The sequence below is a fragment of the Atta colombica genome, unplaced genomic scaffold, assembly GCF_001594045.1.
Source record: "Atta colombica isolate Treedump-2 unplaced genomic scaffold, Acol1.0 scaffold153, whole genome shotgun sequence".
Classification (NCBI taxonomy): domain Eukaryota; kingdom Metazoa; phylum Arthropoda; class Insecta; order Hymenoptera; family Formicidae; genus Atta; species Atta colombica.
Window position 1 is genome coordinate 1,016,616 of NW_017259243.1, and position 12,616 is coordinate 1,029,231.

A 12,616-nucleotide genomic window follows, 5' to 3' on the forward strand; every position below is an offset into this window, starting at 1 on the left:
AGAGAGAAAGAGGAGAGAAAGGAGAGAGAAAAACGAAAGAACGTGCTCCCGGTGATTTCGAACTGCACTGCGAACGGGAACCACAGTCCTTACTGAGCCGGAGTTTGACTACGTACTCGCGGCTCCGAGACTTCGGGGTCTGCGCAGTCGGTCATTCTCACCACCACCATCGCTGCCGTTTCCACCACCATGTCACCGTCGCCGTCGCCACCACCGCCACCACTGCTGCCGCCGCCGCCACCGCTCTAACCCCAAACCTCCACCACGGCTCTTTCCGACGCCAACCCTAACCTGCCAACCCTGCTCCACCCGGCAGCGCCCTAACTTGGCCGCAACGGAGAGAGCTCCTGAGTCACGCGTGAGTCGTGATTCTTATTCATATTTGCGCGAAATTGCGTCGGACCAGCCGGGTCTCCGAGGATTACTTCGCGGGGATTATTTCGCTGATGGTTGCTGGCGGGAGTGAGGCGCCGAGGGTTGAATAGAGTCGTGCGTTACCAGTATCGGCTTTAGCGTATAATAGGAATCGTAATTACCTCTGTCTAGGCTCTTTTTCCCCTCTACCTCTCTTACGACGAGCACTTACTCGACCTGGAAATGTTTCCTGATACCGACGGCATAATATCCCACAAATAAATGCTACAGCGTAAATGGTAGCGTCGTCGTTGTCGTTGTCGTCATCGTTAGGGCGTTAGCGAGAAACTCATGATCGTGCTTTGCCGTATATTAATTAAAAATGGTTGGCTGTCCCGCCCGGTTTGCGCGTCCGGTAATTACGTTGTGTTTAATTAATTAAGCGTACGTAGCGAGCGCGAAGGCTGCGCGCGGTCGCGCGGTTTATGCGCGATCGTCGCGGAATAATAATTAAAAATTACGTTGCGCATAGATTCGGTTTAGGCATTCGTTTTGCTTTCTTTCCTTCTTTCACCGCCAGCTGTAATTTTTAATTACCACGCCTGACACTAAGCTGTTTTCGCGGTGTCCGCGGTGCGCGCAGCTTTTAATCTAGCCAGCGCGATGCGATAATGATCGCATTAATTACGGTATGATAACACCGAGAGGCATCCATGTTGCGTCTTGTAAAAATATAATGAAGCAAAACATTAGGGAGAAAAAACTGGTTTACAAACTCTATTGTATCGCTAAATATGTTGATATTTTCGGAGCTTTTATTAAATGATAATATTTCTCTCTTATCTCTATTTTCCCTCTGCGATTTTATGTTTCCATTTCTGTATCGCTTGTGTTGCGACATAATATTATTATCGCGATGATGTTTCAACATTTTTTCTCTTGTAAAAAAGTAAGAGAGAGAGAGAGAGAGAGAGAGAGAGAGAAAGAGAGAAAGATAAAGTGTTTATTGATACTCCAGGACGATCCTCCAAAAATATAAAACGTAGCTAGTGATGATGAGCCAAATGTAAAAAAAATTAAATAGAGAAAGATTAAATGTATTCCTCCATCGATTGAATCAATTTAAAAATTTAAAAGAAAATTCGTATTTATCGCGGAGAAATCGAGTCCCGATTTTTTTTTTTTATAAAAGAACTGTTCGAGACATCCGTCTCTTCCCTCGTACGGACCCCGCAATTACCGCATCGCGGGATGAACGACGTACACGGAACGAAACTACTGCCGCTAAAGAAAACGTCTGCATCAAGTTCCTGGCTAAAAAGTTCTCGTCGAAATAAAAAGAATCCTCGCCCGAAGTCACACCGACTAAAGTTCGTTGCTCTGTACATGTTGTCCTCGCGCATTCTACGGCGTATTGGAACTCTGCCAATGTCATTCTCGCATAATTCCACGGGAGCACAAGATTCGAGAAAGAGATGGGACAAGTATATAGACAATATATGTCTTCAATCGAAAAGGAAATATTTCGAAAATATCCAAGTCACTTTGATATTACGTGTATTTAATTTTATATCAAAATATTATACGTAACAATCGGCTGCATTATTATAATAAAAAAGTATAAAAAAAGAAAAATACGTATTCATTTAAATAACAGCAATAAGAATCCGTAAATAGTGTTGCTTATTATTATTGAACGCTTCTTACATATTTTGAATAAACTGTTTATTAGTTTTTAATATGAATTGTATTTCCAATATATTAATGTAAGGCCTCCCTCCCTCCATTGTCTATTTTACAATTACGTAATCGTAGTTGTAAGAACTAATCAATCACGGTCGAATATGAGGAAAATATTCGATTGTGAATATGTAATCAAATCATATAATTAACCACTTACAATTACATTTACGCAATTGTAAAATAGATTTCACGTGAAATGTGAGAAGCTTTATGAATTATTTGAGTGAGCCAAATAGCGTCTTATCGCCATCTATTGTCCATTTTTAAAACTAACCATTCTATAATAGCATCAGTCGATGAGGCAAGTTATAAAAATATCTTAAAATATTTATTGTCGCGTTATGTTTTCAAACACGAAAAAAATGTTTTAAACAAGTCAAGTATGATAAATATCATAGGAAGTATTTATGTGATATGTACTTTTAATGCTCTTGTTGATATTAATACGTTAAACATATGGATTCACGCGTCTCTGCAAAGGATATTAAAAAATAGCACATCCCCGCAATATTCTAGCCACATAGCAAATATTTATTCTGTACAAATATTCAGTAACGTAATAGAACATGTAAATAGTAAATTGCAGCTATTCATTTATTGCGTGCGCAAATATTTGATAAAAAAGTCAACGCACGAAGCATCGGTTTGACACGACATATATATAAATCTCGTAATTGCCGAAGGTAGCAACACATAAATTGATATTAAAGTAAATGCATAAATAAAGATCACCCGCGAGACGGTTCTGAGCCTTAACACGTATAGCGTGAGTAAACATGATGAAATGCAAACTGAAACCACACGCACATGAAAAATGCGTCTGCACGATATTGTGTATCATAAAATAGCATTATGTTTACAGCGATGTGTATGATACGTGTTTCTAAAATCCTTTCTCGGAGGTGCAAGTAATTTTAACGAACCTTCTCCTCCTCATTCCACGAATACGAACATATGTCTTTATCGAAATATTAAAAATAATAATTGCTCAACACAGAATATATAAATATTAATATTTTCAATTATTAGGCGTAATTATGTGTAATTGACAATAATTTTTTTTTGTACATTTCGCCTTCATATTTTTGAACTGCAGAAATGAAACATCGAATTATTTGATCTTAAAATGATTTTATAAAGCTAGAAATATAATATTATATGATAATTAATATTATTGATCAAGCAACTTATAAACCTACAAGGAGTTTATATTTATATCGGATGCCATATATCCGACGATGATATACCGTATACGTAGTAAATATGATTTCTGCATAAACATGCGTTCTATTTCATCAGCCAAACATTTTCCTGATTGGTGGGTAGATATTTTAAGCATAACATCAGGGTATTGCGGGAAAAGAGTGGGAAAAAGTAGTAGAGATTGTTCTTTATTTTCTGTCCACGCATGATAATTTTATTCACACTGATAATTTTTGTTCCGGTGTATTTGCGCGATTTACCGACTTGGCGATGAAAAATTAAGTCCCATTAATCACCGAGAGGCGTACATTTTCAACCGGTTGGCGTTCCCGCGTCGGAATGCTCGACGTTACGTCCCATTAAATTTGAACCTCGCCACTCTGCTATCCCTGATTCTCTCGTTATACGGCATTCGAAAAAAAAAGAAAGAAAAAAAGGGATAAATCCGCGGCACGTTTCGCAAACCAGAGAGAGAGAGAGAGAGAGAGAGAGAGAGAGAGAGAGAGAGAGAGAGAGAGAGAGAGAGAGGAAGGGAGAGAAAGAGGGAATTAATCCCGAGACGATAATTTAACGGCGTGCTATCGGGAGAAGCTAACGTCAATCGTGGAGTTAATCGATGCGCCATGCACCACTGATACAAGTACGGGATTGGCAGGTCGTCGGTTCCCCGTTCAGTCAAGAGATCATGAGATCGCTATTTTCCGGGTTTCGCAATATATTTGCGCGCGCGAGCACGCACGCCTGACTTCCGCAGTCCGCCGATCACCGAACGGCGAATGCAATTCTTTGAAACTGAACGGAACGCACGTCGCACCCGCGTCGTTCAATCACGCACTGACTGCATGAACAAACAACAGAATGGGACATACATGTACGAGGGAGTGATACGTACCACATATATCCGACCCGTATCGATTTCCCATTGTCCTCTCTTCAAATCTGGAATACATACGTAGCAACGACGATGATGACGACGACCCTACAGGGATGCAAATGCGCGTTACGAGAGCTCTCGCCAGCGGGAACTGCAATTGCAGTTCTAAAAACTGACCGTTGCTTTGCAACGCGCCTATTAGCGACCATACGAGACTGTTGGAAAATATAAAATAATTCTCCGGACGCGACAGTTTGTTCGCTTATTTATATAATGATTTTGTGTAACGAGGTGGACATAAATTTCTTTATTTTCGAAGATTTTTTTTCAAAATTATAGAAATTTTTCTGTCAACTTCTTTCTTTTTGTTCTTTTTTTGTCCTTTGTGGGTCGATCCCATTTGAAGTCACGTCACATACACTCTCTTTTATTTTATAACTTGTTTGTTCAATTTTTATGAAACTTGGTCTATGAGATAATGCTTTATTTGATAATGCTTTATTCAAAAATCTGAAGTTAAAAATAAAAAATTTTAAATAATAGATTTAATATGGTGGATAGAATTTTTTTTTAAATGTATTAATTATCATAAAACTTGGTTCTATTTGTAAAAGATATAGAATATAGATATACAACATCAAGTTTTCAGTTTCATTTTATTTAATCATCAGTACTACATAAACAATTAGTATTCATTTTCAAATTGATTTTCTCAATTCTGATTATAAGTCCTCTGATACTTTTTTTTCTTCATATGGAGGTTACTATCCTTTTAGAAAAAAGATACCTATTACCTTACATTATTTGAGTTATATTTATTACAAATTCCATATTTCTTTTAGACTATATATTCAAACGCTAAACTAAAAATCTCCCAAAATCGAATTTCACGATAATCAGATTAGTTTTCGAAATGTGAATTTTAGAATTCGAAGATCCGAATTAAATTCAATCTCGAAAACCTTTAAAAAACAAAATTTTGATAATCTATAAGTTATTTTGTTAGAAAACTCCGGTTTTCAAAAGATTAATGAAATATATTATACCGTATTATACGTATATAGATGAGAGACTATGAAAATTTTAAGTCCTAATTCAATTTAATGGAAACTAATTTTTCATCGGCATGCCAATGAATTGCACAAATACGAACAGAAATTATCCTAGTAATTAAGATCATAAATGAAAAGAAAAAATAGTAAATAATAAATATAAATAGAAAAAATAAAAATTCTGATCTTTTTGTTTTGTGACATACTTGCGAGTAGTTTATAATAAATTCATAAAAATATTATAAAGTTTATAATTTCATTTAACATTGCATATGTTTTATAAATAAAAACTAAAGATAACCATAATTATTGTATCGAGTTTATAAAATTAATATTGTCATACAGTGCTTTCATTTTTGTGACTTAGAGGTTTGTCGTGACAATCAATTGCTAATTGCTAATCTAAAGCAGCGACTTATTTGCCGATATCAAAATATGACGGATAAAAGCTTGACACACGTTTAATATATGTCAATTAATATTCGCGCATCTCATTTACGTCTTTACAATGCGTTCGGACTATAATTTGAATGGATGACGTCACGCGCGGACACGTCAGAGACGATTTCAACACGATTAGCAGAAAAATCGCTTGAATAAGAATATTGCCACTTTATAACATGTAGATGCATATATTCCTGTTCTGAGAAATCAATTTCATTCTGCTAGTTTATCCTGTTTCCACAAATGTAATTGATTTATTAAAAATTAAATATCTTCTATTTTGATCTTTATTTATTAGAGATATTATTCAGAGCTTGTCAAAATTAATGGATGAAAAAAAAATGTTTCCGAGAATATTTTTCGTATAAAAGAAACATATCACCGCATTGACAGAAAAATGACATCGCAAAATTAGCAACTTTTCAGTAGAACACTTTATAAATTCTGAACTGATAACATTTCAATTAGAATAGTGAACATTTCAGTTTATCTCTTTTCACAAGTATGATTGATTTATCAAAAATTATGTATCTTCTATTTCGATCTATATTCAAGACATCATTCAGTGACAAGATATTATTCAGAACTCATCGAAATTGACAGCTGAAAAAAAAATGTTTTTGAGAATATTTTCGTATAAACGAAACATGTCTCTTTATTGATAGACAAATGGCACCTCTCAAAATTAACAATTTTTTGGTAGAATTAAAAAAAATTCTGCACTAATAACATTTCAGTTAGGATAATAATGTTTCTTTTCATATTATATTTTCAATTATAATATATTTAATTATAATTCTTTAAAACTCACTGAGTTTTTAAAATTTGACTGTTGAGAGATTTTATAAATTGTGACCCTATTTATCAGCATAAATTTTATCCTGATCTTTTATCAGAATTGTGACACTGTTCCATATAAATAATTAAATTGAGCAAAAAAATATATCATTTTCCCACAAAAATATTTTAATTTTTAGAATCGATTTTCTTTTGTTATCCTAAAAATGCTAATTTTTCAGTTGTATTATTTTTCTATTAACGTAACGATACATAAACAAACAAAAAATGAAATCAATAAATTACTAAATTTACAATTAAAACATTGCAAATTGATGAGAATATATTAAATAATTTTTACAAATGATTAATAAAATCAAAAGTGTAAATGTGCGTGTGATGATACTATTGAGGATTCTAAAAATAATTATTAACAGGAAAGAAAAATATTTCCAAACAAATACGTTACAAAGAAATAATGATCAAGAATTTAGAATAATACAAACAGAGTTGTGCAAAGATTTTCAAGCTGTAATTGGTGGAAACCGCGGTTTGTTTTGTTACAAACGAAACGGTAGTATGCGGATTTCAAAACTCGCCAGTCAAAAAATTTTCTCGTTTATCCGATCGGAGTCATAAATAATTTTACGATAGATTTGTTTCGCCAGTGAAAGAAAAAGCTATATGAGCGTATACGTAGTTGAGGCGACATACTAACTCGTAAAACTCATTAAACAATCAAAGGGAATAACCGTGATGATTCATGCTAGTGTGACGCGAAAGGGATCTTCCATTTGCGACACAGTACAAAGATGACTCTTTCTGTGATTTCAAGTTGACACGTATTTATGGAACTATTCAGAATGAATTTCGATCGGAATTGTTCAATTATTCTCTAAATTTTTATTAGGGTGTGATACACAATTTCGAATATGATACAATTAAACAAAATAAGATTTTGATTCAATTTTCGAAGTTCAAATTATTTTTTCCGTTGTTTAATACTGTTTAATACTGTTATGTCCAGAGGATTCCCACGACTCTTTCTTCCGTAGAGAACTGAAGTTGTTAAACTTTTCCAATGACCATTATGAGAACTAAACTAAAATTCACAAGAAAAAACTTTGAAATAGTAATAAAATCTCCCCTTTTAAATAAAAAATCTAGTATCTGCTTTTCTATCCTCATAACTGTCATTCAAAGAAAAATAAAAGAAAACGACACACGTGCACTTTAAAAATACCGAAATCTCAAATGCCATGGTTAAAGGAACAATAAATATATCTATTAGAGGGACGCCCCTAACGCCAAGATATTTTCTAACGGTCAAGTCACGGACCGATTCCCACGGATTCGGAGTCCACGATCGTAAAATCGAAAAACGACACTCGAGGGAGAGACATTCGTTTATCCTGTGGCGACACTGAACGTTTGCATCTCTCAACGCATCCTTTGCGCATAACTTTAAGGAAAGGCGTCATAAAATTAAGAATGACATTCCATAGGTTCCGGCCAAACCGATCAACATCCTTTCCTCCCACAAAATTCCGAACCTTGACCAATCCGGAAGCGAGGAAAGAGTCCTAATTAAAAAAATCTATTTCATCAATCCGAACTCGATGAATTAATTCTCGAACTCTCGCTCCTAAGAATATCCCTATAAACGGCGATCTTGTGGGACTTTTGGGTATTCTTTGATTATCTTTCGCATTGTTATCCATCGCCGTTTTTCGCGGATTCTCGGGCTCTTGAGCTTTCGCGCTCACTGCTGCGATCTTATTTTCATAATCTTCGAATCAGTGATCACATACTAAGTCCAGCTTCAACATCTCCGAGCCAAATCATCCTCTGAGCCAGACACAAATTTCATCGCCAAGAACTACATTCGAGACGCCACTATTCACATTATTTCTATCACCAGTAAGTCATACATTCTTCGCCTTTCTCTCTTCGATATTAATTATTAATCAATACAAACTTATTTTCTTAAAAAAGGTAAAAAAAAGGCGCTAAGAATATGTCTCTACAAGAATATTTCTCTACAATAAAATGCCCAATTAATAGTAGTTTCGATTCTTTTTAATCTAACCCAAATAATGGCAGCTTTAATTCTGTCTTCTTCTTTTTCTCACGTTAGGCTATTATCTGATCTGTGTTACATGTCTCTCATATGTAATGCGCTGATTATTCAATTGCCACGAGCATATGGGATCTATAATTTCAATGTCAATTCCAAACGGATTTTCCAAACAGATTTTCGAGAAGTGTTTCTATGGACAAGAATACTCTCAGGAGATTGCCGGCTTTTCCGAGAGGAAATATGAGCGTAAATATTTTGATTCCTATTGGAATCGAACCCAAGACCTCTGGCATGATAGACCAGTGCGCTGTCTGTCACGTTTGCGCTCCTAATTCTCTGTCAAAAATTATTACTCTTCGAAAAAACTAATATACCAATTGAAAAATTAAAACCCAGATGCTACAGTTTTATATAACTAATCAAATTAAATTCTATCAAATTAAAAAGTAAAATCCAAGTAGTATTATCTTCGTTATTTACTTAACTCTAACGATATGTATCATTCGTATAAAAGTTTGATATCAACAACTAGCACCAAGTTAAATTCCAAATTAAATAAAGAATACAATTCATAATTGTGTTATCTTGTTCAAGTGTTACTACATTTTTTCCAATCGAAATTCATTTCGAACATTTTACAATATGTTCATTTTACAATATGTTAATGATTTTCCTGTTTTTGTCTTGATTTTTGAAAAAAATCTATTCCTAAGAAATCCTGTGGAAAAATTTCCACTGTCTCTCGATATAAATAATTAAACACTTTTCTCGGTATAAATAATTAAATACTTCTATTTATAATTCGTTACGTGTGTATTCGTTATCGATTACTATATCGAAATTAACTACAATTGCATGACCAACAGCTTCTTGGAAAAATGTGGACGAAATGAAGTCGTTGGCGATGATGAATTCATCAACGATCATTCTATAACCAGGCACGATTCACGATAATCAAACACGTAAATACGATGTAATATGCTACATACATATATGTGACGGCACGTCACGTTTTGCCATCATTTATCTCAAGTTTAGACCTGTTTTCTTTAGTTGAACTTCTTGCATGATTCATCTTTCCTTTTTTTTTCTTCTTACTTTTTTTCTTTCACATTGGACAATAAAAGAGAAAAGATGAACCGTGTAAGAAATTCAGCTGAAAAGAATGGATCTTTCTTTTAATTCTCTCTTGGGAGAGGCGCTGCAGTTTTTTAAACCTGGCGTCTTCTCTTCGGCGTCATTCTCGAGCGTGTCGTACGAGCGACGCATGCGCGCGTCTCTCCCCCCCCCCCTCCTCCTCGACCCATCACGCGGGTCTATTCGTATGTAGCCGGTATTAATCAATCACCTGTTTCACCGTGTACGCAATTTTTTCTTTTTACGCGATCAACTACTGCGCACATGAGGATTTTGATCGGCTGTGAAAAAACGAGCGCAATAAAGGAGAACGTGAGTCGAAAACATATTTTGATGTGTCTACTCGCTTGGAATGATGGGTCACAGAGTATGTATTGCAGTGAGTGAATTGTAAAACGATGAGTAATTAATTTCGAACCGTCGCGCGAATGTCTGCTTGAACGGAGAGCGATTCTCTCATTGTAATGAGAAATCGGAGTAGTGCTTGTTAACTTTTTTTAGGACAGGAAAGTCATATTTTGGAACTGAAATAGTGTTAAATTTGAGACAAGAAATACAATTAAATAATGAATTATGCAAATTTTATATTTAAGGAAACTGTAAGATTTTAAAAATAGATCCCCTCTAAAGGTTAATTGAGGAAAATAATAGCAATTTCGAAAACGTATATATTTAATATAATATAAAAAATGCTTCCTAACAAAAGACACAGAATCATGTATCACTTTATTGTTGCCTCTTGTTGTTCGAATATTAAAAAAGACAGATAAAATGACACATCATGCGCATCATGCGTGAACGCATCCACAGATGATATAATGTAACAATAGATCTGTTTTTTATTCATTGCATTAGACTGCACTAGAATTATCTTTTTTGCTTTCGCCAAGTATCAAACATACAATCCATCTTACTTTTCAAAATTGTATACTAGTTTATCCACAGAAAACAAACCTAATGAATCATTACATTCTTGTTTGCTAATATCAAACAAAAATGAAATAATCACTATGTTACACTGTGTCGTTGGGCTGAAAAGCAAAAATATAATGTTTACGAAATTAGTGTTTTAAAATTGATTTTAAATGATTTAAACAAATTATACGATGAACGTTAAGGACGGAAGGACCTGTAACGTTTTTCATTAGCAGAACTCTATGTACGAATCTCAGTGCACATTAAAGCTGTTAAACACTATTCTAATCTAGATCTCTAATCTAAAATATAAAAGTGAGATATCTCAATTGATAAAGTGCTCAATTATTTTATCAAATGGCACAATAAAATGTATTGCGCGATTTAATTCGTTTCTATATTTTTATTAAACATACATCTTTATATCGATTTGTGTAATGTCTTATGTCGACTTTAAACTGCACTGAATGCACACTAGTTTTACTAATGAAAAACACTATTAGTCTTACACACACACACATACACACATACACACACACACACGCACGCACACACACACACACACACACACACGCACGCACGCACGCACGCACACACACACACACACACACACACACACACACACACACAAAACATATAATGTATAATGCATAAGAAAATAAATCAAAGTCCTTTCTTCTTTCCATGAAATAAAAGATTGATTGATTTTTATGTCTTATGCAAAAATCTGTGCTTCTGCTCTAAATTTGGAGCGCCACGTAACATATCTTCCATTATCGCGGCGCAGTCAGCGTTAGCTCCGCTTGTTAAATCGTCGGCATGATCGTCGGAGAAACGTAAACAAAGCATATCTCTCGCGCGCGCGCAAGAGAAATGCGCGTTTACGCGGAAGCCGCGTGCCTCGTTTATAACGTCCGTGTCGCCGTGATTTTCCTTCAGTCTATTCAGTCACCGAATCGCACGCATCACGGCGCAGTTTGGCACGACTTCACCGGCGATTCTACTTTTTTTTTTCCTCTTCACATATGTTTCGAGTGCGAGACACGTTTGAAAAAAAAAATTAGCACTATCGCGCAAGCGCACATGTCCGATGTCAGATTTCGCCGTGTCTCCGCGCGAACTTTCTGTTCTCACATCGAATATCGTGCTCGTTATCGGGATACATTATCGGACCATTTCGTTCGCACGCAGATTGCGATAACGCTCGACGAAGTATAAGATCCCTCACCGGAAACGTCGCATCCGCATCCCCACGGTAAGATGAATCCTTTGCCTCGCCCGATAGACAGGTCATACCGACCGTCCCGAGAGAAATTAGGAGGTTAGGAAGAGCGAGGTCGCGTTCAATCCAAAATAGTGGGATTTTCTAACGTCTTATTGCCGCTATCGTTAACTAGAGACAACCAATGAGAATCGCGCTTTTTTTCAGGATTGTTCTTGCCATTGGCTGGTTAACAATAGCGATAGTTAACAATAGCACAATTGTCAATAAGCATTAAAGAATCTCGCTACAGGACCGGCTGAAGCGATCCACAATTGGGTTTGACATTTTTTTCTCGTAAAATTTTTCTTCTTTTAAGATGTTTCAATAAAACAGGTGTTCTAATGCAAGATTTTTTCGATAAAAAATCTTGAAATCAAATTTCTCCGTTTGATCTCTGTTAGATGAGTCTTGCTCTGAGATGTCTCTCGAGACTTCTTTACAAATTGGAGATAATTGCACTATGTGTATAGTAGATATACAGGATGTCTCAAAATTATTTGTTTGATAGTATGTTCTATGAGCTAAAATAATTTAAAAAATGTTAATAAAACAGAGATCTGTTTTATTAAAAACATGAAATGTATACAAAAAAAATAATTTTATTTATATTTCAAATTGCTGTCTGCGATGTCTGCTTATGTCAATACAAGTTTGACATTGATATCATTTTGAATTTATCATCTTTTTTCGCGAGGAAATTTTCAAGAGGAAAAATCTTTTATCTACTCTTGCAAAAGAGAAGATAAAAGAGAAGATATATATATATATATATA

General features: G+C 35.1%; 1 protein-coding gene across 3 annotated transcripts in view; it reads left to right on the forward strand.

The window, feature by feature from the left end:
• Positions 1-312: 312 nt before the first annotated feature.
• LOC108685393 (leucine-rich repeat-containing protein 70-like) overlaps positions 313-12,616 on the forward strand; it is a 20,966-nt gene continuing 8,662 nt past the window's right edge. Inside the window, exon 1 of one of the 3 annotated variants that reach the window (XM_018190157.1) lies at positions 313-358. Coding sequence is in view for 1 of the 3 variants with exons in the window: in XM_018190154.1 (XP_018045643.1) it covers positions 9,929-9,976 (48 nt within the window). In the remaining 2 variants the exon portion in view is untranslated. Of the gene's footprint in view, positions 359-9,888; positions 9,977-11,508; positions 11,835-12,616 lie in introns of those variants that run through there. The other 2 variants (XM_018190154.1, XM_018190155.1) reach the window with 2 other exon arrangements.